The sequence below is a fragment of the Electrophorus electricus genome, chromosome 16 (assembly GCF_041902795.1).
Source record: "Electrophorus electricus isolate QZ-2024a chromosome 16, ASM4190279v1, whole genome shotgun sequence".
Lineage (NCBI taxonomy): Eukaryota > Metazoa > Chordata > Actinopteri > Gymnotiformes > Gymnotidae > Electrophorus > Electrophorus electricus.
In genome coordinates, this window is record NC_137512.1 from 19,231,644 (window position 1) to 19,256,582 (window position 24,939).

At 45.9% G+C, this 24,939-nt stretch overlaps 1 protein-coding gene across 3 annotated transcripts; it reads right to left on the minus strand.

Annotated features, from left to right (window-relative positions):
- Positions 1–668: 668 nt before the first annotated feature.
- On the minus strand, positions 669–24,354 carry psd2 (pleckstrin and Sec7 domain containing 2). 3 transcript variants are annotated; one of them, XM_081699152.1, is made up of 15 exons: positions 24,118–24,354; positions 19,272–19,792; positions 17,832–18,551; positions 9,177–9,371; positions 8,980–9,060; positions 7,811–7,923; positions 7,572–7,632; positions 5,937–6,027; positions 5,689–5,732; positions 5,320–5,510; positions 4,302–4,372; positions 4,035–4,192; positions 3,701–3,845; positions 2,698–2,841; positions 669–2,593 (listed from the first exon to the last, which is right to left on the minus strand). In XM_081699152.1, the coding sequence occupies exons 2-15, from the start codon at positions 19,724–19,726 to the stop codon at positions 2,387–2,389; spliced, it is 2,676 nt and encodes an 891-aa protein (XP_081555278.1). In that variant the 5' UTR covers positions 19,727–19,792; positions 24,118–24,354; the 3' UTR covers positions 669–2,386. The 3 variants fall into 3 exon arrangements, with proteins under 3 accessions (XP_081555278.1, XP_026859442.2, XP_026859443.1); XM_027003641.3 differs by having other exon boundaries at positions 5,937–6,026; positions 7,574–7,632; positions 19,272–19,811; XM_027003642.3 differs by lacking the exons at positions 17,832–18,551; positions 19,272–19,792; positions 24,118–24,354 and adding an exon at positions 12,426–12,870 and having other exon boundaries at positions 5,937–6,026; positions 7,574–7,632.
- Between the last annotated feature and the right edge of the window lie 585 nt (positions 24,355–24,939).

Below are 24,939 nucleotides of genomic sequence, written 5' to 3' on the forward strand. Positions count from 1 at the left end.
AATAATATTACAAGTAGAGTCTCATCCTTGTCATTCTGCCAGCTTAGGTCATCTAACGTAAAAGTTGCACATCATGTGTGACCTATTGCTTTGATAAGATGTCTACAGTGTGCCTGCAATATTTTCTCATTCACTAATATTATATATTAGTAAAATGGCAACATGGTAATTTGTAGCATGTAATAGTGGATTTGGTCACTAAATAAGTGTTATGCGTGCCTGTGGAGATGCGCTAAGCATGCAACTCTTTCAGTTGAAGTTGGAAGGCTTCCAAAACTGAATTCAAACAAATCTGAAATAACTTCAGCAAAATTATCTTCAGTGTTTATATTCTCAGCGTATTTCCTCTGCTTCGTGTAGCAAGCAGAACTGTCATAACTGTTGAGGTCTGCATCGAATAGCGTTCGCAATGCGTTAAAATCGCCTTTCCTTCTCGACATCTCCCACTCAATTTTGCTTTCACAGTTTAAAGTTTCAAATGTGAGTTGGCAAAGTAGTATATGGGTTGCATAAAGGGCTGCATAAAGCTCTCGTTACTAGACGTCAGCGACAGCGTGTGCTCATAGTCTAGGAGAAAAAAAAAGTAAATAAATAAATAAAGCTATTTCGGGGCCAGGAAAAAAAAAAAAAGGTCATGTTGTAGAAAAATCCCAGCAGAGCAGGGGAAATGATAAAATAATCATCACAATCTTTTATTACAACAGCATTTGTATTCTACCCTAAACATTGGGGAAAATCATTGTTAGCACAACAGCCAAAGCGACGAATATAAGGAAGTGAGTTTAGGAAAGCAGTTACTAAGACTGTATAAAATTGCAGCTCCTGGTTGAGCCAAAAGCTCATTCTCTCACTCACACTGTCATCATGCGTCAAAACTGCACTAGAAAAAAAATTCCACGTGCACTTTCCTCAAACACTCAAAGTCCGTACCACGGAGACGAATGGAGACACGTGGAGTTGACAGTGCCCAGCTGGAGAGCCAAACACGCTTACGGTGCCGTGGACTCTCCACCCCCTCCCCACAGACAGGTAATGCTGGTCCCATGTTCCCTGTGCTGATGCGCAATCATCCGTCTGAACACGTGACGCTTGTATAGTTTAGTCCTCCGTGCTACAGCGCGAGATGGAGACATGAGTAGGTAACTTGGTCAGAGTTCGCAGTCCTGCTGCTTCACGCTTTGTCCACGTTTGTTCAGAAGGCTTTTGTGGTCAGCTGTAAGAAGACAAGGACTCCCATGTCACTTTCACACACTTAAAATTGTCCTCTTCACTGTTGACATACAAGTAAATCTCAAACTGTTCTCTGCCCCTCGCTGTCTCTCAGTCCTGCTAATACACATGCACACACACACACACGCTCACTCATGCTTTGTTTTTCTGTCACATACCCTGTCTTTTCTGGTAATAGTTAACCTTTTTTTTTTTTTTAAGATCCTCCCCTTGGGTCCCTCCCGTGACCCCCAGCAGGTAGCTCCATTGAAAAAGAACTGAGATTAAATATAAATTCAACTCATTTTAGATAGATTGCTTTCAACATTGCAAGTGCCAAAGTCCACCGTGATGGCTCAGAAAAGAAACTTTGCAATAAATAAATATGACATAATAAATAATGGGAGTTTTGCATCATACTGTAGACAGCTCATGTGAATCTGAACACACACTACAGTGTGTGACAGAGCCCTTAAAATGGCTACTGCTGAGGCAGAGATATTGATGACCTCACAAATAAGCCAAATGCTACATCTCTAGCAAAAATCAAACAAGTCCACCAAGAAGCCATCTCTGCCCACATGCCTTAGATTATTTGCACACTGTGACGTCATCCCAAATGGGTCACAGCTTCATCAGGATCATCGTGTCATCACTTCATGCTGCCACGTCACAAACAAAAGCTCCAATAATGCATTCTGATGTCAGAGTAATCTCAGTGTGACATCAGAGAAAGTGTCACATGAAGCTGCAAAAAGGCATCTCCTGACATCACAATAAATTAGCCTTGTGACCTCATAGTGCCTCTCATTTACAATCATTAAAAATCACCATATGATGTCATAATCAGTTCTCTTATGACATGACAATGCAGTCACATGGTGTGAAAGCATTCCTCAAATACAGCCTTGGTCTCCACTTTCAATTCCTTTTTTTGGCACATAATGAATGTTCGCTTCAGTAATAAAAACGTTGGTGTTATAACACTAATAATACTTACAATAATTGTAATTTACTGTACATTGAAATAATGATGTTTTTTAAGCTACTTCATGTTTCTCTTTCTTTTTTTTTTCACGGAAGAAGACTGCCTCAGATGTCCGATGCCTTCGTGTCTAGCTGTCAGACAATAGCGATTAGGTCCAAGGTCAAAGTTCACGGTGTGCAAGCCTGCCCTTCAGCTGCAGCTGTCGGGGGCATGTTTATGGCCAGCCCGCCCGTTGAGTCCATGCGCCTGGCCTATGGACGGGCTGGAGTGGGTCTTGCGCAGGGGGCCGTCCCTGCCCTCGCCGCTGAAGACGCTGGCCTCTAGCTTGTCCAGGTCGTCTGTCCCTGCACCAAGCTTGGCCTGCAGCAGGCTAATGTACGTCTCGTAGCGGCTCTTCTGCACGGGCCAGGACACAAACAATGACATGCAGTGAGACAAGTTGTCTAGATTGCTGAAGTTCATGGTGCTTATGGGTAATGTAGTGCTCGCTGGCTGCTGACCTCGTAGGTAAGATAGTGCTCTTTCAGGCGGTACTCCTCGGTCTCTTTGCTCTTGGGCGTGAGCTCTGGTGGGTTGCGCTTGTGCTCCTCCACCTCCAAAGAGATCTGCTTCAGCTTACTCTCATGACACTTCAGCTGCTCCTCCTGCACCAACCAAAAGAATTTAACTTTATTCTAGGCTAATTTAACTTTATTCCAGTTTAAGGGCTCAGGCCGCAGTCGTGCAGATTTTTTTAGCAGGAGCTGCTAGCTAAAGCCAATTTGTTTTTGAAAGTACCGTCATAAACCCAACACACTTTTAACCTCATTGCAGTTTAACCTTAGCAAGAAAAGTGAATACATAAAGGGCTTGAATACTAATCTCAGACATGTAACCTTTGACAGTAGTGCCAAGAAAACACAGTCTACCTGTTAAGCGCCTCCCAGTAGGAGGTTTCACTGAGTCATTGTAAGAAGACAATGAAATGAATGCAGAGTCATTTTGTAACCTTTTTTATAACTATTTTTGCTACCCAACTGTGACTATGTATACCCTGGTGTGTTAGCAATACCCTTTTCTTTGTTGTTAATGTCGCACGTAAATTCTGAGACTCAAAGACGATGACAAAGGAAAAGATAAATGGGAGAGTGATCAAGTTTGGGTGGAGCAGTTGGATTCTATTGTTTTTCAGTCTAGCCATACTGAGTGAAATCGTAGTTATATTTTACTATGGTTTTACTCAAAGTTCACCTCATAATGCGAATTGGAAAAAAATCCTGGGCTATAGCCCAAAAGCCAGGGCCAGGGCACACTGCTGGTGTGAATCGGTTTGTGTGGATGCTTTTGTTGTGTTCTTGCAATTGTGTAGAACACGAAAAAGAATAACCAGGTGTGTATAGCTTACCTGTATCAGTGAGAGCATTTTTGTATGTGTAGGTTAGTTTAGTGCAAGTGTGCGTCCGTGGCTGTATGTGTGAATGTAAATGGTGTGTGCGCGAGGTGTCTGTGTGTGTGTGTGTGTACCTGACTGAGCCTGGTTGTCGACGAGGGTAGGAGGGGTCTGCAGAACTTCTTCATGGAGCCAATGGCAGCAGGGAAGGCCGGAGCAGAGAAGAGAGCTGCTACCAGATTTATCCTGAAGATCCATGACATCATCTCCTCCTCACTCCTACAGACGAAGACGTGCGCACGTTCACGTTGGCATGCGTGCGCACTTACATAGCAAATAAATCACTCAGCGCTGAACGCGCAACCTGTGCCACGTCATCCTCATTACTGCCGTTACTAATTGATAATTATTCTAACCGTTAACGAGAACTCTCACCACCAGCTAATCTTAAAAGAGCGCAGTGCTTACGGGGCCTGGAAAAGGAAGACCCTCCAGTCTGATGTTTTGAGCTTGAGGACGTTGGGTCTCTTGCTGTAGTCGCAGGCCCTGATGGCCAAGGCATGATGCACACGCACCGCGTTCTTCAGATCCACCTCAGACAGGTCCTTATCTGGCTTATACTCATCCTGGACACATGTTGGTGAAAGAGAGCCTCATGTAAGGGAGTACTGAAGCAATGAAGAGGTGTGTGTGTGTGTGTGTGTGTGTGTGTGTGTGTGTGTGTGTGTGTATTACCTTCTGAAGATAGAGGATCATGCCCTTCAGCACAGCATAGAATTTTTTCCAGCCTCGTCGCCCTCTTGGGGCTAAGGCGGGAGGGGGCAGAGAGAGAGAGAGAGAGAGAGAGCGAGAGAGAGATAAATAGATTTCAACAATGGTTTCAGATGTTTATACATGCTGTATGCAGGTTTGAAGGATATCTCCTCCTCATGCTGGGAGTCTAGGTTTTCACCAGCAAGTCTGATAGCTCAGCTCAGTATATGCGCTCTGTCTAATATGATCTTCCTCCGCATTCTAGCAGTTACCTTAGAGACATGGGAGCACTGAGGGCCCACGTGCTTACTGTTGATATATCATTATGTAGTGGTATGCAGGGGTGGGCAATATGGTAAAAATGTAATATCATACCCGAAGAATACACAAGATGTATCACAACATTCGGCTTTTGTTTTGCTAAGCTGAAAAGAGTGTTCAAGCAAAAACTTGACACATTTGATAAATTCTGTTAAAAATAGTTAAAATTAAAAAAAAAAAATTAACACAAAGAGGCCAGCCAGCTTCTGGTTGCTATGCAGTTTGAATCTGACAGTGTGACCCCACTGACTGTTGTTTACAGATTCTCTACGATTAGTCAAATGTTTTATTAAACATACTGTTGGTCAGCGGCCTACGTGTAACGTTTAGAAAATGTCCTCGCAGAAACGGCAATTCTGCAATTTCCTTTGGGATTAATAAAGAGTTTTCTTATCCTACTATTTATCCAGAAAAGTGCACTGTGATGTCATTTATCATGAGGACCATACGTATCGCCCACCCTCGGCTGTTTAAATGTGCATCGTTTGCAGGCGTCTCATCATGTCTACACGTGTGCTGCGACGGTCCAAGCTTGTCATGTCTGTGTGAGCCAGGTCTTTGGTATTTGTTTTAGTTACCTAAAATATTTCAGAGTAACATTTTCCATTGCCATTTGCGGTCATGAGAAAGCAGGCCTAGTGCGTCTTTCTTTGTCTTTCACGCTCTCTGCGACACTCACTGCGCTTTCCGTCCATGTCAGCGTGGCTTTTGCGGGTGAGGATTCCATGCTTGTACGTGGCCGCGTTAAGCAAGAGTGGGATGGCAATGAAAGGGTTACTGCCATCCGTTACCCTGACAACCCTCTTTCCGACTGCCTCACACTGGTCTTCCACCAGCTCTGACAGACTCTTCCTCAATTCTTCTTCCTCACTGCAAATGGAGAGAAGTTATTGCACGCACGCACGCACGCTTCTTCGGTTTCTATTCCTTGCTATTTTACACACAGTGTGCTTTCTAATACACAGACGTAATAAACAAATGTCATGCATAGTTTAATCACACACACACACACACACATACGTTGAATTCCAAGGAAACAGATACTCACATGGCCCATTCTAATTTTTCATTCTTGATTGAATTATACAGCACCTACGGAGGTCAGTGAGGAGAGAAGCGCTCCTGTTAGCTACTTGCTACTGCATTCCAGCACCAATGCTGAATTCCTGTTATACTGACAGTAATGGCCAGTTTGGTGCAAATCATATTTCCTCTGTCTTTGTACATTCAACATAGCTCATATAATGAATAAACTATGGAACTCCCTTTACACTACATTAGAAATCTGCCCAGTACCTTGAGTAGTTCTTTGGGAAAATCTTTGCCATCATTCAGACCATCCAGATTGCTAATAAACTGCTGGCAGGACATCTTCTTCCCAATGTTCTAAGACAATAACAGATCCACACACAAACTGTGTTCAGTTTAGATGAATTATTACTGTGTTCTTAACAAATTAACTGACGGCACATTTGGGCAAGTGACAAAGCTGAGAAAATTCCATAGCATCCAATTAATATATATTAAATATTAAAAACCGCGCCACTAGATGGCAGTAGTGCATCAACAACGCTTTGCCCGTACCATCTAGGCTTTCTGAATTGCAGCATTTTCCTGCCATTGCACCATTTTTTTTCCCTCCCTAAAGAGAATCTCTACCAAACCAAACAAACCCCAAGATTTAGCCATACTAACATCCCTTTTCTCTGAAACAGTCTTCTTATAAAAATAAGGAACACAAGCAACATGTTAAAACTATTGGGGGGTGGGGGGTGGGGGTGGGGGGAAATTTACAGCATGTCCAAGATGTTGAATTCATTAAAGAAAAGAAAGAGAAACATGCACAGGAAGTGGGGGGGGGGGGAAGCCTCACTTACCACCTGCTCATGACAACGGCCACAGAGTGAGATAAGGGCATCGGGAAAGACAAGGCAGAAACAGGAGTGTGTTAGACAGAATGGAGACCGAACGAATGGCAGTGTTAGAACCATCTAGCAATAACTGCAGAGAGAAGGGCAGGAGATATTACTGCCACACAGGACTTTTCTGATGTTCAGACAGCATCACCACCCAAACCTCCACTGCAGCAGCCGTCCTTGCAGGCCTTAGGACAGCTGGAATCTAGACTAGGAGCTAAAAATAGGTGGGGCACACTGTACATCATTACCGGGTATGGTTTGCAGTTTCGTCACCTGCATCAACCTCAAGCTATTTTATTTGTATTCTCTCTAGAAAATACACAAAAACCGAAAGAAACAATATATTTAATGATAGGTGTTCAAAGGTTTTGTCTCCAGCTACAAAACAATTGTCATGTATAGGAATGGCATCAGATATACATAACACATCAAGCAGCAGAAGGAATTAGAATCAAAGTGTAGGCTAAAGGGTGAGGCTGCAGGGATGCATACTGATCAGGTGAGTCTGGATTCAGGGCAGGTTGGACTCCCCCCCCCCCCCCCCCCAATCAATCTAATACACACTTTGAATTAAATCGGAAAAGATCGTTAGCGTATACAGTCAATGCCGTGTGTTTTCCTCCATATACAGCAATGAGAGTAATTTTGCAGGACATGGAAGTGAATCAGATCTTTGGCTATAATTTCCATATCTTATATATGCAATTATTACAAAGTGCAGCATCTCTGAGACTAAGTGATGAGCCTAATTAACTGGTTTGCACAAACAGGGGCGGATTCCAGACAAGCTCTGCTAGAGGCCCTTGAAGGAAGGGACACAAAAACCAATAAGCAAGCTCATATTACATGGGAATTAATAAGAGGTAATTGAATGTGTGTGTGTGTGTGTGTGTGTGTGTGTGAGTGAGTGAGTGAGTGAGTGAGTGAGAGAGAGAGAGAGAGAGAGAGAGAGAGAGAGAGAGAGAGAGAGAGAGAGAGAGAGAGAGAGAGCATGCCCAATTGTTATGTACATACATGGCCATGCAGGTCTGTATTCAGCAGCATAAGAGCGCAGGTCAATGTGTGAGCTCCATCTGCGAATACAACAGGGCAACTGTACTTAAAGACACCTGCACACATCATACACCTGATAAACACACACACACACAATCACACACACACACACACACACACACTCACATACACACACAGTGGTGTTTCTCATCCAGTAAGTGTTTCCCTGCCATGCTCAGTGTGTATGGCGGTCCTTGCCTTCCGAGGTGAGGGCCTCAGGGTTGCAGTGGCAGAAGCGTTTGGAGAAGTGCACCAAGACCCGTTCTCTCTCCTGCGTTTCTCCCATCAGAGGAAATGCCTTCAGGAAGTTCCTGTGTCGGGGGGGTGAGGGGGTGGATGTGAGTAAGAGGGCCCTCTCTGAGACAAAAGTAAGCCATATGCCTACTGGAGGATTTCTGGATCAGCAACGTTACCTGAGTCACAGAGGCTTGGTCTGTGCGCTGGGAAAAGAGCCCAGAATGTCCTAGCGGATTGCCTTAGCAATTTCCAAGCACTCATTCTACAATACTGACTAATGTAGGCTTTCCCTGGACTAACGGCATTCTTGCCTTTCTGTGTATGGAATTTCATTCTTTTCTCCATGCATTGTTCTGTAATGTCTGCACTGTAAAGCATTACTGCACCAGTTTGATCTTCCTCTCAGCCAAACCTCAGCCTTATCAGTCAAATGCAAGAACATAATAAAAAAAAAACCTAAAGTTTTACAGTTGGACTTTAAAAATCAGATTTGTTAAAAATATTTAGAAATAGTTATCACTCGTGTAAGCAGACTATTCAACACCGTTAGTGCTTTGTTAAAAATACATGTTTTCGTCCTTTTTCTTTTTAGAAAAGGCAGATTCTTTTGATCATACATTTCCTGAACGCCCAGAGAGGAGCAAAGCGTCCTAGAGGTAATTTGGAATGTACTCATGTAAGGACCATTTACTTGTAATAGGAGGGAAACTGAAATAAAATGTAATTGTGTTAGCAGCTGGCTAGTCTGTTTAGCTCTGGGCTTAACAGAGTGCTGAGCTGAAATGTTCCATTCGGGAGGTTTATTTGTGGCATGAGTGAGACACCAGAGTGCCTGACAAGCCTGTGAGAAGCTGTACTTTCCCGTGAATGTTTAATCTCACGTCAACATGTAACAGCTACGGCTTAACTTGAGAAGTTAAAAGAAAGCAGCGGAGCTCAGTTCGGAAGCTGCGGCTGCTGTGTGCCAAGCACTCAAACCTCTCCACTGTGGGCTGCCCAGACTTTTTTCAAGTCAGCATGTTTGGCAAAACGAAACTAGAGAAACGAGCGACATCTGAGAAGTCACGGATCCGACTTTCTATCGCAGGAGAAAATAACCCGACAACAGACGGCGTGAGAACGGGCCTCACCTTAGTGCTCTGTCTAAGGACAACCCCGTGAAGTCAAAGAAGCTCAGGTACTCCGACGCCACCATCTGGCTGAATTCATTGCTGCAACAGAGAGGGAGACACCTTTTGCTGTTGCTGTTGTTGTTGTTGTTGTTGTTGTTGTTCTTTTGGCTCTGGGCGGACCCGAGCGTACGTATTTAACGCAATCGCGCGCTCACTTCTTGCCCAGGTGCCGCGCGACGTCACAACGCTTGAAGCCCTCGAGGAAGAACAGCCTCTTCGCCAGGCGCTTGGCGGCATCCGCGTCAGCGCGGCAGCCGTTGGTCAGGGTATCGGTGCTGCCCCTCTCCAGAGTTTCCAAGCTACCCAGCTCAGAGTCTGAGTCACACACCCCGTCTGTGAAACTGGCATCACTGCAGCAAAAGAAGGCACATCAGAACGTCTCGGCATCGATATCACACGCAGAGCCGGTTAATGAACGTGTTTAGACCGCAGAAATGCGCATTATTTCAAACTACTACAGCAGGCTATCTGGGGCCATTGATGGCTGCGTTTACAGCAATGAGCAGGAATGCTCAGTGAGCACCTCAGCACCCATTCCTTCTGTCCCATCCTATGGGTGGGACATGCACTAATTAAGTAATTAAGCTGTTAATGACTACAGTTATTTGAATGAGGGTAGATGCGCAATAGTGAGTTTTTCAAATTTCCAGACGAGTGGAGTGTGCAGGGTTTCCATATGCTGACAGCTACGTAGAGCTGTCATGACTTCCTCTCTGGGGTGACAGACGCACAGCTATTGTTTAATTCATGACCTTCCAAATTACTTATGAATTTATTCCGAATCCTAGTCCTAAACGCCACGAACATACGCCCCGAAAAGTCATTCAAACGTGTGGTGCGATGGGCAAACATGGCTTGCACAAGCAAGTTACTGGTGCACGGTTTTTCTTTGTTTTGTTTTGGTTTTTTTGCTGGGCTAAAGTGTGAAATCGAAATCCGAACTGCGAATACGTGTTTTTTGCTTTTTGTTTTTTGTTACTGCTGCTATGTTTTCTGGACATGACAAGCAGCAGATACATTTACTCCCTCTAAAACAGCCTCAAAACTTAAACAGCTCTGTCCAGAGGACCCACCGCACCCTCGGACGCCGTAAGCTTGAGGGGCGCCATATTCGCTCCAACCTGCTGAATAAATGATAGGCGGGCCTTCTTTGTGGACGAGCTTGTGTTTTTATTTATTTATTTATTTATCATAATTTAATTGCCGCAATTGCATTAGGCCCAAACTCGATAAGGTGCGGTAATGTGCTGGTTGCCATGGCGCCGGCGGAACCCGACATTTTGAGAGAGACGCAATTTATGTCCCCCTCGAGCAGATGGCCCCTTCTGCAGCATTAGCCACGATCCTCCAGCGAACCCCCGGCACCGCTGAGCGGCATTCGGGGGCTATCAGGCTCAATTTAGCCCTGACTGGATCTGAACCCAAAGTCGCTTCGCTCTCTTTGGTTCAAACGCACCCCCTCTGGGCTGTGCGTGACGCCAGGCTTCAGAGAAGAGTGGGCGGCATGGCAACACAGGACGGGAAATCAAAAGATATGGCTTCTGTGTTACTATAAATCACCGTATGTTTTTATTAGCAGACACACAGCTGTTACCAGTAATTCTAGAAACCTGGACCAACCGTATGTTTCATTTAAAAATAAGTTCTCCTCTTCCTTTACATTTGTAAGCGCTGAATTAAAACCATCATTGACCTTATTAAATGTGCTACTGCATAACTGGTGGTGGTGGTGCGGGTGAGCCTTGTAAAGATGTCCTCAGGTGTAGTCGCGTAATGTTTTTACCGTATCACCCCCCGCCCACACACACACACACACACACACACACAGGCAGGCGTTCATAACATCAGAATTCATTATATTGGTGAGTTATAGCTCTGATATGATTATTTTGTTCGTGTTTTATCTCTTTTGGCTTAATCTGCTTTATGGTATTATTCCACAAGTGGCAAAAAAAAGTCATTTCAGTTGTTATTATATCCTCTTCCTGTGAAACTGTAATCGCAAATAAACAAATCATTCGGAACCTAGATGAGTCACCTTAAGGGAAGGCGGATTGCAAAACATGCGCAGGTGGGGCGCTTGGTTATAATGACCAAACCGCTGGTTCAGGCTGGCTCACTAGCAGACAGACATCAACGCAGCCGATCAAGCAACTGCCATGACAGGCAGACGTACGGATTGAAGAAGCCACCAGGAAGTGATGAATCATCATCTGCTGCTCCCAGTCAGCAGAACGGTGAAAGAAACACTTAAAACTCCTTAAAGATTACCGATCCGTGAGGTGTAGCGTATATGCACTTGTACTACAGATAACATGTTGTGTCTATGAAAATAAGATTAGAGACCTCTTCATTTATATCACAGAAAACAAGAGTGTTTGCCTCCAATTGGTCATGCTGACAGGGAACGCGGTGTTTGTGTGGGTGTGTCTGTATAAAAGTGTAAAACATTAACACACATTTAAGAAAGAGTGACTAAAGTCCATAAATACCCTTATTCCTTCCAGTAAAGTCATCCGTAGAACACTAGAAAACTATTTCTGAATGTGTCTGAATGTCTGCACTTCCAGCTGAGAACATGAGCCTGCCTGCCCGTGACTAAGCCGGCAGCATGCCTGGAAGGCCCTGGCACGTGCCAACCACCGGCAAGGTGTGTCGAAGGAGGGTTGCACGTCATCCTGTTCTGTCAAAATCTTTACACCGTTTTGTGATCTGTGGTAGTGTTTGCATGCAAACGTTTCTGTGTAACTTGATTTCTGTGCATTTTCAAAAGACAGAAGTAGCCTAGTTATACAAAATGACCAATGTTTTAAGACAACATACACACACGCACACACACACACACACACACACACACACACACACACACACACACACACACACACAAACAAACAAACAAATACATATTTCTCTGTCAGGATGTTTAGTCTAAGGCCAACCCTCACAAATCATTCTCAAAATTCTGTTAATAAATAAATGTCTGACATTATCTGCATGAATACAACAGCTTAATGCTAAAAGAATTTAACGCGTCATGCTGACAAAAAAAAGATGATTGACAAACACAAACATTTTTAACTATTTCAGGGACAAAAACATGGAATATGGAGTGGAAATAAGATTTCAGGAAAGTAAAATATTTTAACACTAAAAGTCTCTAAAGGTGACAAAGGCTCAGAAACAGCCTGAGCATTCGGTAACCATTCACAAAGCAGGGGGCTGCTAATTCATTGCAAGAAACTGTAACCTCGATTTTATACACCGTTTCTGATAGTATATCTCTATATTTTGACCTGGATCTGTTATCAAGATCAAAATCAAAGTCAAACACCACCCAACTAAAATACTGCATCTCACAAATCTTTTCCAACTGAAGCGAAATAAAGCAGGAAGAGAGAACTTACAGAAGGTCGATCAGAAAGGCGAAATGATCATCGTACTCCTCCTTCCACATCTTTCACCGTGTACTAAACACTAACATTATCAGTGTGAAACAGACGGGTAAATCCATTCGCCCCTTAGCGGTTTACGAATTAGGTAATACGGTCCTTTCCAGATCAGAAACAAACCTGAGGACTTTAGGACCAAAAAGTAGTTTCGACGCGTAGTCGGAGCCTGGATGCTTACAACGAAAAAAAAGTTCCGCGCGTTTCTGAAAGCGAACCGTCCCCTTATCCGCCGGTCCTGCCCGACTCCAAGTGAACCACTTGGATTGAAGTTCCTAAAAATCGGAACCGGGGAAGGGGGTGGAGTACTGACAAGGATGGCCAGTAAGATTTTAGTGAATGGCCCTGGAGCGCCTAGCAAACTTCCATATTTCCGAAGTTTAAGCGCGCTTCTGGCCAGATGCCCGGGAGCACCAAGGTCGTTTATGTATTGGCTCTCATCAGGGTCAGAGCGCTCAGTACTGTGGTCTCTGCCTCTCAATGTTCTGTATCGCCGAGCGGGAATAGTGCATAATACCCAACGAGAACAGAAGACCAGTTAACCTCTTAACGTACGTGTGTGTGTGTGTATATCGCACGTACACACACACACACACACACACACACACACACACACACACACACACACACACACACACACACACACACACACACACACAATTTCAGGGACAAAAGGCAAAATATGTGGAGTGGTAACAGTATAGGCTACAACAGTTTCAGAAAGGTAAAGTGTTTAAGGTTGGGATGAGAAGAACAAGCTCACGCGTTAGTCTTTCCTTCACATTATTTATATCAGTATTCTCATCATATAGTACCCTATAAGTCTCCTTTTCATATTCCATTTGCATTATTCTTTTCACCATCACTATCTCATTTTTTACATTCCTTTCGCCTGTCTGAATTGTCCTCGTCCTGATGATCAAGCTCCCCGACTCCAGTCTGAACTGTGAGAATGGGAGAGCGTGCCTGCCAACCTGCCCCAGCTCCTGTGCTTTCGCTGGCTTTCATCAGCAGCCTAACACCCCCCACCCCGCACCCCCCCGGCGTGGCCGGGGCAGGGAGCTACCGCGTCAGGCCCCGGTTCCGCAGAGCTGCCGCACACGGCGCTGCTGTAATGATGTGGCAGCGAGGGAGAGTGCCACTGTTATTACGATCAGTCTAATCCCAGTGCAGACAGGCTGCGGAGAGCTACAAAAGTGAAAGGATTTAACAGCAGGCCACCGAGACGGTGACTGAGACCTCCGTACATGAGCAGTCACGCACACACACACACACACACACACACACACACACACACACACACACACACACACACACACACACACACACACACACACACACACACACACAAACACACACACACACACACACTCTCTTTCTTCCTTATTCTTGTCATTCTGTAGCTTGTGAGATCATGTCATACAAGGACACTAGAATTTTGAAATATGTTAAAACAAACCCACTGGCCCCAGATAAAGGCATCCCATTTTCAGCAGCCATTGCTTAATTTCAAGAGTTATCGCACACTGCTACCAAGAAGCCAATTAAAGGCACAAAGCAACATAATCTAAGTATATAAGTGTACAGAATAAGGAGAGCAATTGCCATCTTGGTGGCAGGAGATTACCACTCTCCCTGGAGTTTTTAGTAATAGGAGATTACCACTCTCTCTGGAGATCTTAGTGACAGGAGATTACCACTCTACCTGGAGATCTTAGTGACAGGAGATTACCACTCTCCCTGGAGATCTTAGTGACAGGAGATTACCACTCTCCCTGGAGATCTTAGTGACAGGAGATTACCACTCTCCCTGGAGAGCTTAGTGACAGGAGATTACCACTCTCCTTGGAGATCTTGCAGACAGGCGATTACCACTCTCCTTGGAGATCTTAGAGACAGGAGATTACCACTCTCCCTGGAGATCTTGGTGGCAGGAGATTACCACTCTCCCTGGAGATATGGTGGCAGGAGCTTACCACTCTCTCTGGAGATCTGCTTCTCAAATTTGTCTGCCCCCTCAAACTCACTTCAGTTCGTCTTGGTTTGGGCTCAGCACTATTCCCAACACCCTCTGAAAAACTACATACACCCCCTTGAACACACACTCTCCCACAGCCTCACACTTGCACCTCTCACTGAGCTAAAGAGAGATGTATTTGGCACAGGTGTAGGTGCACAAGTTAACCGTGGCATCAGCCTGTCGGCACACAAGGAGGTGGTGTAGGGTGGGGCTAGCAGATACTCAGCCACAGACTCACAGCAATGCACCAAGGAGCCATTTTAACGATGCTTAACACGGCTTGTTTTTTCCACTCTGTCGTGTTAGATATAACCTCTTAATGGGCAGCTTTAAATACATATCAAAATATATGTCACCTCTCAAGCCACATATAAAAATATATGTTGCACATTAGCTATGCTTGTTATAATTTTGTCTTAATAAGGATATTGTTCATTTAAGACACTTGATGTTTAGCATTGTATACATCATTAGATGAAGGAAAATTACGTAGAGAAATTAATAAACTTTGTTGGTTGCTGACTTTTAGAGCACAACACATCTTTTACAAGAAGAAATATAGGATTTGTAAATTAAATGTAAGAAATGACCAGTGACCAGTGAACTACTGTAATATTTTGAAGGACTAAATAAATGAAAGGTGCCTGCCATCTTGTCGGAACAAGTGACCAGAGAAGTGGTCATTTCTGCTGAAGAAGGTGAAAGATGTGGAGTACGATGATCCTTTGACCATTCTGACCTAGCTTCTGTATGTTCTCTCTGCCTGCCTTATTCCACGGCACTTGGAAAAGACTTCTGAAGTGCATTTTTCTTGAGTGTTTTTTCTTTTACTTTTACTTTTGTTGTGATCTGGATAACAGATATAGGTCAACTTAAAAAAAATAATGAAGATAAAAGACAATAAACACACAGTTACATGCAAATAAATCATCAAATCTATACAAGCATGATGTTAAAAACATTTTCTAGGACAGATCTATGGCTTTAACCAAAGCCCTGAATCTGAATAGACTTTAACTCTAACTGTGTGTGTGTGTGTGTGTGTGTGTGTGTGAGGGTTGGACATCTGTGTATGTGTCAGTTTGTGTGTGCTTGTAAGTGGGTGTGACTGGTGTGTGACCTGGGAAAGGCAGGAATCTGTGCACTCATTGCATCCTGTAAGAGCAGTCCTCATCTGAGCAGAGGAGTTCCCTTGCTGGAGCGCATACAACCAGGAAGGAGTGGCACAGGGCAGACAGATGTGTGGCTGTGTGTGGGTGTTTCAGTCAGCTACATATATGTAACCAATATGCAATAGCATATGTACAGTAGAGAGGCACAGCCCACAACAAAGTAGCACACAGGCAAGGAAGGATGAGGAGAGGAGAAAGGACAGAGCTGTGGCAAAGGATGTGTGATACAGATGAAGGCTGACACACAAGTGGGACTTGCACCTCAAACTTAGAAGCACACACAGACATATTGGTGTTTACCTGCGCGCACACACAGACACACATGCAAGCAATGACATGCACACAGATTCTCGCCAACATACAGAAATGCAAACGCAGTCACACACACTTTGAACAAGGACTGCTTGATAAACAGTTCGTCATTCTTCTAAATCTCAAGGAACCAAGGGGGTCCCAAACCAGCGGCGCTCACATGAATCTGCCTCCATGCTGCTCTGCAGTAGGTCTCAGGTTTCTGCAGTGAGCACCAGACTGTAGCACAGAGAAGAAGTGCAGAAACGCTGGACCAGCTATCCACATTAAGAGTGAGGTGTTTTGATTTGGTGCGGACGTTCCAAAGGTCCTCACAATTTTCTATTTCACGTCACGCCGCGGCCTAAACAAAGCATCTCTCTCTCTCTCTCTCTCTCTCTCTCTCTCTCTCTCTCTCTCTCTCTCTCTCTCTCTCTCTCTCTCTCTCTCTCTCTCTCTCTCTCTCTCTCTCTCTCTCTCTCTCTCTCTCTCTCTCTCTCTCTCTCTCTCTCTCTCTCTCTCTCTCTCTCTCTCTCTCTCTCTCTCTCTCTCTGCGCTGCTAACGTTCAACGCATGCTTTGCTCCACGCACAGGAGAGGAGCGATAGCCGGGGGGCCGGTCTTGAGGAGCACAGCCCTTCCTGGCGCGACGCCATCCTCAAAGGGCCGCAACATCGGCTGATCCGCCTCCGGGAGGAGCAACGGCAAACCCCGCCCGCCACCCCCGCTGCCGTCCGTCGCCGAAGTAACCACCACGCCACATGTAACGTACGGTAATGATATTAGCCTCTTACACTGAGAGGGCCATTTTAATAAATAGCCCTTTTCGTACGTCCACTACTCATGTTCATGGGTAACACGCTAACGCAGGGTTAGCCCCGTGCAGTCAGGGGAAAGTGAGCACATGATCTTGGGTCGAGTACCGGAGCAGTGAAGAGTAAATGTGCTGATCACTCCAGCAGCAGTTTAGGCTGAGGTCTGCAGCATAAGGGTCCCGCCGCACAAGAGGAAGGCCAAAGGCAATGATGTCACCCTCCCAAAAACAATGCTGCATTCAGCCACACTGGGGGGCAGGAAGCTGCTAGTCATTTAAAAAGAGGGGGAGAAGAAAAAACGACAACATCTGCTGCTTAGCATTCCAGACGGATGTGGGGGGCTGGGGGGAGAGTAGGATACTCAAATGAGAGACATGGAGAGAGAGGGAGGGAGGCAGAGAGGGAGAGAGGGGTTGGGGAGAGAGGAGACCTCTTCAGGCACTAAGACAGATGTTTGACAGAAATCTTTGTGAGATGCATATGTAGTGGAAGACAGGGCCATAGCATTAGTAGCTGTCCACCACTCTCTCGGGACTGGAATTCTTTCCACATGGATATTGGCTCCCGGTCAAAATCAGGCAGTCCAAACCCAAGCACACACACAGGTCCCCAAACGGCAGGAGCGAACATTAACTCCACAAATGGCCGACTACAGTGAGCATCCATTTTTGTGCTCTTCTATTCCCTGATGTGGAAATCCTTACCAAATGTTCTATGTCTTCAGTGGCAACAGTTAAACAGACCTCCATGTGGGTCAATCTACAATCTTACAATCTACACACCATCTTGCACAAAAAGATTGTTAAAGGGTCAATAATTCACTGCTCTGCCAGAAACACCAACCACTAAGTTTGATCAGTAACTGAGCTTTGCATGCCCCCTACTGGCCAAATTGAATAAAATTCAGTAACTGTAGATGGCACAGATGTCCATTTACCAATAATTAGCTGATTTTTTAGACAACAGGGACATTTAGTATAATACATACATACATAATACACACAAACATACACACACACACACACACACACACACACACACACACACACACACACACAGACCCTTACCTGACTGAGCTGGGGAGGATTCCTGGCGTCTCTCTGTTGCCTGACCAGTCGTTGTGGAAGCCATTGGGAATGGACCACTGTGTTGGCTGGCTAAGGACATTTTCAGACCTGCTTCCTGGGATGGAGGTCCGGAGGGGGCTCCCAGAGCCAGCTCCATCACTGGTTTTCTCTCTCCCGGCGTCCATGGCCGGTTCCGCCTCCCCTTCCTGGGTCTCTGTGCCCTCCTGCACGGTCTCCAGCTCGAGCTCTTGCGGCTCCGGGCCCACCAGTGCCCTCTGCTGGATGAGTGGCGTGAGCGGAGCCTCAAAGCTCACGCAGCTGTCCGTCTCGTCCGTGAGCGACAGCACGTCCAGCGAATCCAGGCTGCTGTAGCAGGTTCCGCCCCTCAGCAGCTCCGACTCCACGATGCGCTCAAATGTGGAGCTGAAGCCGTCCTGGCTCTCCTTCGTGCGGTCGCACTCTTCCTCGCCGTCTTCCTCCTCCTCCTCGAGTGCCACGGGCTGGCCGACCTGCCCGACGTCCCGCTCGACAAGGTGTTCAAATGCTGAGCTGAAGCTGTCCCGGTTCACCGCCTCTTTCCTCTTTACCTCTGTATCTGCCTCTTCCACTGAGAGTTCAAAGGTGGAGCTGAAAGCATCCAGGTGTCCCTGCGCTGGTTCATCATCACACCCCTCGTCTTCCTCGTGGCCTTTGCTGTCGTCCCCCGTGCCGTTCTCCACCCTGTATTCACGCACGCACGCACACACACACACACACACACACTCCGGTCAGCGCACCCACCGACAAGCCATGATCCTTTTCGCTTCCGCACACCCTCCGTGCTCGGGCCGCGCCGCAAACACACAGTGGCTGGCTGGCTCCAGGAAGGTGGGCATGCTTGTCCTATCTTTAGCTGTGCTGCTGTCACAGTCATGCATCAAGAGTGGAGCAGCGGCGTCCCAGCAGAGCGCAGCCACATTCAGGCCAGCTCCCCCGCCACACAGGCCCCCGAAATATCTCCCTCCGTTTCACACCCACGCACACGTGTTCTAGCCCACCTCCCGCAGAACTGCACAGCTATTGCCGAACAGCACGGACACGCCCTGGCGGAAGCGCACCGGCACGCCCTCGATGGCATAACACCTCCCTGCTCAGCCCTGAAATATCTTCACGAGTGTCTTTTTTTTTACTGTCTTACATACAAACACATATAAACATCAGCCACGATGCTGCTCACTTCTATGTGCGGTGCTGAGCAAAACTCTGCACTTGTCCTTATTTCATGGTTTTTTTTTTTTCATCTGGTCTAAGAAACATGCCTTAGACAGTACTGACCTTCAAAGGAGCTCTCTTGTGCTCCAGCTCTCTGAACAATCTAGCTCTAGATTGGGTCTGCAGGCTAACCCTAATCTGTTTTTTGGTTTTTTTTGGTCGGCTGTTATAGATCATTAGATGACTGACCTTCCTGTGTGCCATGGCTCTGATGAATCCTTTGCTGATTGGTCTGATGGAGGACGGAGAGTGTCCTGACCCCAACACTCAGACCTAGACAGGCAGGCACTACCTCCCTTGCGGTTGTCAGTCACTGCCGGTGAGCAGCAGATCTCCTTGGCGCCATTCATCCCAGCATCCACTCTGGTCCCCTCTTCACCTTCCCTCCTCTTCTCCTCCTCCCCATTGGTCAGTGTATGCCCAGTTCTCTGCTCCTCTGGAGCTGCTCCCGCCTCTGCTCCGTCTGTGCGTACCTGCTCCCCGACTCCGCACTCCCCTGTGCCCAGCCCCGTCCCCGCCTCCTGCGTCTCCTTCTCCGCACCTCCACCCGCAGGGCTGGCTGCCTCCTCTTGGCTGTGTGTGGGCTGGACATCTGGAAGTGGGGTGTCTGTGTGGAGGGGGTCACCCTGCCCCTCCCTGCTCATGATGGCCTCTTCAGTTACAGCGGTTTGGCAGTCCGCGATTACAAGGACACGGACCAGTGCGGAGGTCTAGGGTCAAAGGTCAGTGCTGTAAGGGGACAGGTTGAAATTAAGTTGACAGCTATATACTGATGCAATAAAAAAATTTATTTTAAAATATTTTTTTTAATAAAGCATATTAAATTAAGTTTATTAAAGTGTAACACATTACCGTACATTTTTCTTACCAAACAGAGTGAAACAGAGTTCAGAAGTTATTAGCCCTAATCCTAACCATTCATTTGTTGATTTAGTTTGGTTGTGCAAAATCATAAGATCATGATCAAAAAACAATAACAGAATTTCCTGAACTGTTGTTCAACATCATGTGATATTCATAGGTTGATAGAATTGTTACAGACTAAATCAGTGCTTTGTGACTAATCTTTGCAGAAGTTCACATTAAATGTAAATAAAGAGAAATCACTGGAAGACTGTTTAAGCAAGCTAATCTATAATCCCAAAGTCTTCAGGCAAATCAATTAGATTCTGACACTGGTTCGGAATCCATGTTCTGGCGTAAATATATATAACCCTGACATTCTAGTGCTTCAGCCTTGCAGAGTTGAGGCACACTTTGCCACGCTAATGAACATAATCATATATAGCCAAAAACAAGACATACTAGAGTACGGCTGGAGCAGAACTGCAGCTCCGTGATGTAGACACTTCTGCTTTTTACAGGTTTGAGGGTAAAATCTTCCAGCATGTCAAAAAAACATTTAAAAAAAAGTCTGAAACGCAGTTCAGGCTGAATTGTGGATGTTGGAATGTAGGAAAACACACTCAAATACACAACAGACAATAGGCGGAAGAACGTATTGGCACGGCTGTTAAAAGAGGCAGAATTCGGAGAGGATTAAAGCCCGATTCCTGCTTCTTGTCTCTGATGTCAGTTCTGCAGCACTGCAGCATGCTGTCGCTGCATGGCTCTGAGCTCCCAAACTTCCAGTTCCGCTGACACCTGACATCTAGCTCAGCTCTTCCCAGCATGCAACACATGGCCTGCCAATCACAGTGACTGTGGTGAGGCTGAATCAGGGACTAATTTGGATCGGGTTTGAACTGTGCTGTGCCTGTTTGGTGGACAGGAGACATGCTCAATACAAAGGCTGAGTGGGCACCTGTTTCATAACAGACTGGGGGGGGGGGGGTGAGACAGAAAGAGAGAGAGAGAGAGAGAGAGAGAGAGAGAGAGAGAGAGAGATTGAAACAGAATGTCATATAAATAACATACATGTCTAAGATGCTTCAAGATACCCTTCTCTTGCCATATACTTGTCATGATAGAGGTTATATGACAACTTGATTGAATCAAGCACACAACATTTAAGGTGTGTGTCTAAGTGTGTGTGTGTGTGTGTGTGTCTTTAATATTGCACCCTTTTGATTTCAGAGTCAAATTTATAAGATGATCAAGCTCTCTACCATTAGACAAAATTCCTTCATCTGACATTTAAGGCCCAACGTGTTGCAACCTCACACACACATACATATGTGTACAAAAATCCACTTTAACAGCAAATGGTCTCTTTACATGAAACGTACATGGGGTGGGGGTGCACATACATGCACACACCACCCCCACTCCCACACACACAGTCACGCACCTGTGCACACTAAACGCACATGCAGTCCTGTTTGAAGCATTACTAAGGCAAGAGCTCACTTGGTTAGTATCCAGCAAACCTAACATGTACTACCACGCAAGCACAAACCAGCCCTACAAATCAATTATGCAGATTAGTCTCCACACTGCCTCAGTGTGTGAGGGTGAATGAAAGATGCGAACAGAAAGAGAGAGAATCACTTTTCTGGCACAACACACAAAAGAGAGATGCTTAAACTGGGAAATGTAAAGACCACCACATCCACTACTTTGCGGGAGTGTGTGTGCGTGGAAGTGTTGTCAGTAGAACAGTAAGCTCTTAAGAATGATCAAGTTGCTTTAATTACCGTCAGTCAACCTGGCAATCACTCTCACAGTACTGTAAACATAGTGGTACTGACACACATAAAACCTGCTTTACACACACACACACACACACACACTCAAATTTCACTCAGTTCGAACAGCGTTGCCAAAGCAATTTAATCATCTCCACCATAATCAAATATATCTAATAACATTTAGAGCAAGGCTGCTGTTCCCACTACACTAGCACCGCCTACTGGAAACGGCGCATACAATAAATTAGTATATTTATGTGCTGTTTATTTGTCAACAGGAAACTGAGAGAAACTCCCATGTCTTCCCCTTCCTCAGCTGCGGTTTGATTTCACCCACTAGCACCGGAGGCTCTGGCTGACTCCTTGACTACTGAAATGAGGTGCCCTGTCTTTAAGGACAGCAAGCTGTACGTAGGATCGGGCTTTGCGGCACACAAACAAGACAAAGCAAGAGAAAAACGTCTCAGAGCAGTACAACAAATAGGACTGCTACAGCAGCACGGACCAGAATATGCAGCCTCTCTAAAATGGGGGTCACTCTCTGAGATTATCGTCTAGGCTACACCACTAGCCAAGGAAAGCTGCATCGCAAGTCTAATTAGACCTGCTGAGAGGCTGTGTTACTGATAAATCAGCAGAAGCTGCAGAATATGTTTAGGCTGGCATGGGCTGTGCAGTACTGCAGAGAACCGAACTACAATAAGACTCAGGTCCGGGTAGCACCATCCCACGATGCAAATGATGAGATACGGTGCGCTCACATGTCAGTACAGCTCCACCACGCACTATATGCGCTCTGGTCGTCGGTTTGACCCACTAACCCTTTTTTTAGTCTCAAGACGACGGCAGCCACCCACACAGCACGCACACGCGCGACCATTGCGCAGGTCCTCCACGCGTTTTTAACCCACTAAAAAGCGCAGTCATCCAGTTATCCTTCGCCGTGTGTGTTCTATAGCCTGTGTACAGTTTCCACTACAATAGACAGCGCACAAATGATTGTAGCGCAGTGTATTTTAGCGCAAAGGAACTGCATTCAGGCTGAACGTCTTTTTTTTTTTTTTGGTTTGTTTGTTCATGCTGTCCTATCAGGAGTCTAACAACCGCGTGTGAACTACCGAGCCGTGTAAATGCGATCTAAATCACCCTGTTCTGTCGCTTTCAAGGTCATAGACGTCGCGTTGTATGGTCATCGTATTCCATACTACGTCTTCACTTAAATCATTCCTGGGAATAAATCTTTATTAGGCTCATCTTTCAGCCGCTTTGTGGGTAGCACGAAACGGAGGGGGGGGGGGGGGGGGCGGGGGGGTATGAGAAATTGGCTGTTTAAGCGTCTAGTGTCTCGTCTGGCGCTGCTGCGTCTGGATGTCTGACGCCTTTATTTCGGTTCAGTTAACTGACGAGGACGCAGCTACCACATGGTACTTAGACCAACAATGGATTGCAAAATAAACACTGAACAATGGGCGCTTTTAGATCACGTCACCTGTGGTCTGGCTGACAGGTCTGCAGCCGCACACACCTGATATTTGGCTGAAGGCTGTTATAGAAGAACGGTAATCATTTGGATCGCGCTGGAAGCAGGTGCTTTAACCGGGACGAGTTGCAACCCACCTGCAATTAAAGGCCTTTGCAGCGCACCTACTCCAAAAAAACACCTAATCTAGAGCTTTGCTTTTAAACAGCATGCAGTCTGGTGTCTGTTTGCTTGTGTGTGTGTGTGTGTGTGTGTGTGTGTGTGTGTGTGTGTGTGTGTGTGTGTGTGTGTGTGTGTGTGTGTGTGTGTGTGTGTGTGTGTGTGTGTGTGAGGGAGACACGGAGAGAGTCTCTCACACACAGTGAGCCCCTGTGTTAAGCATCGCGGAGTTAAAACACTCGAGTGCTCGGGGCAGCTGAGGCTGAGCCGCAGCCATATTATTCCAGCCTCCCAGCGCAGTAACCATGACAACTGGATGGCTGGGGGACACTGGGTTCAGTCAATACGGCAGGGGCTTTCTTCCTTTTCTAAATAGACCCTGGAATCTTTTCAAGAGTGCCTCGTTCCCCATATAAATTAGCACGACTTTCTTGAACACGTTGAGGGAGAAAGCATTCCGGCACGTTCCGAGCCCTTCGCATTTTGACACGCTGCGTTTAACGCGAGCAGTCCGAAAAACTGCCGGTACAGCAAATGCTGGCTAAGACATAGCATGCTACCCGTCACATGAACGCAAGGACAATGACGTAGAATATGTCAAAATTAAAACAAGGGCACAATTTCCAATCCTGGAAATGCAATTAAACGATCCATGCATTAATAACCTCGTGATAAGCGTCTGCCATTCTAATCAATATCCCAAAGGATTTATGAGAACAGGGAGGCGCAATACAGCGTTTAAATGAGCATATATTAATGTGCTCACCGGGAAAACACGTCCAGCGTTCAGAACCTGAAAGATGAAGCGGTTTTTGCAGCGGGGACGTCCTCTCTTCTCCCATCCAAGCAAAAGAACAGATCGATGCTCAACCCTCAACCTCCTGGCTCAGCCTCCCAGCCGCACGGGAGTCTGCGAACGACCGCTCACTCCGCTCCCTCCTACCAACGAGCATCCAGGGCACACACAGGAGGTCCGGCCGGAGCGAGACGGCAGCCCGACTGGCTGCGCTTGGGGTGATGTGTGTGTGTGTGTGTGTGTGTGTGTGTGTGTGTGTGTGTGTGTGTGTGCGTGTTTGTGCGTGTGCGCGTGTGTGTGCGTGTGTGTGTGTGTGTGTGTGTGCGCGCGGGTGAGTTCCAGCGGCAGTCGTGTTCTTGTCTTTGAGAACCCGGCGACAGGGTGAACGCGGAGTGCTAGCTTCGGGGCTCTTGGCCCTGATTCTCTCACTTTTTCTCCATTAATTATTACATTACAAGCCACAACTCATGCGTAGTGGTATTCGAGTAAATATTTGTGCTTTTCGATTGTGCATCATCATCATTCTTCCCAAATCTAGCAGGTCTTTTTCAAAGATAAAAAGAAGAACAAAAGAAGAACAAAAGATTTTTTAAAAAGATTAAAAAAATAACTCCATCATCTGTAATATATGCCTCACTATACTGATCTGGCAAAACATCCAAATAGGTACGAATATTCTCAGTGATCTTATTTTCAAAACATCGAACTTGAATAATAACAAGAATTATCTTATGATTAGGCAGAGTTTAACAACCATGAATTCATACAAGCAATAGCAGAACTAAAGAAGCA

Coding starts and splice junctions, on each gene's coding strand:
- psd2 (XM_081699152.1), bottom strand. CDS start 19,726: ATGAGCAGGGAGGGGCAGGGTGACCCCCTCCACACAGACACCCCACTT. Junction 7,924..8,979: donor TCCTTAGACAGAGCACTAAG/GTGAGGCCCGTT, acceptor CCCCCGACACAG/GAACTTCCTGAAGGCATTTC. Junction 7,633..7,810: donor TGAGGCCCTCACCTCGGAAG/GCAAGGACCGCC, acceptor TTGTATTCGCAG/ATGGAGCTCACACATTGACC.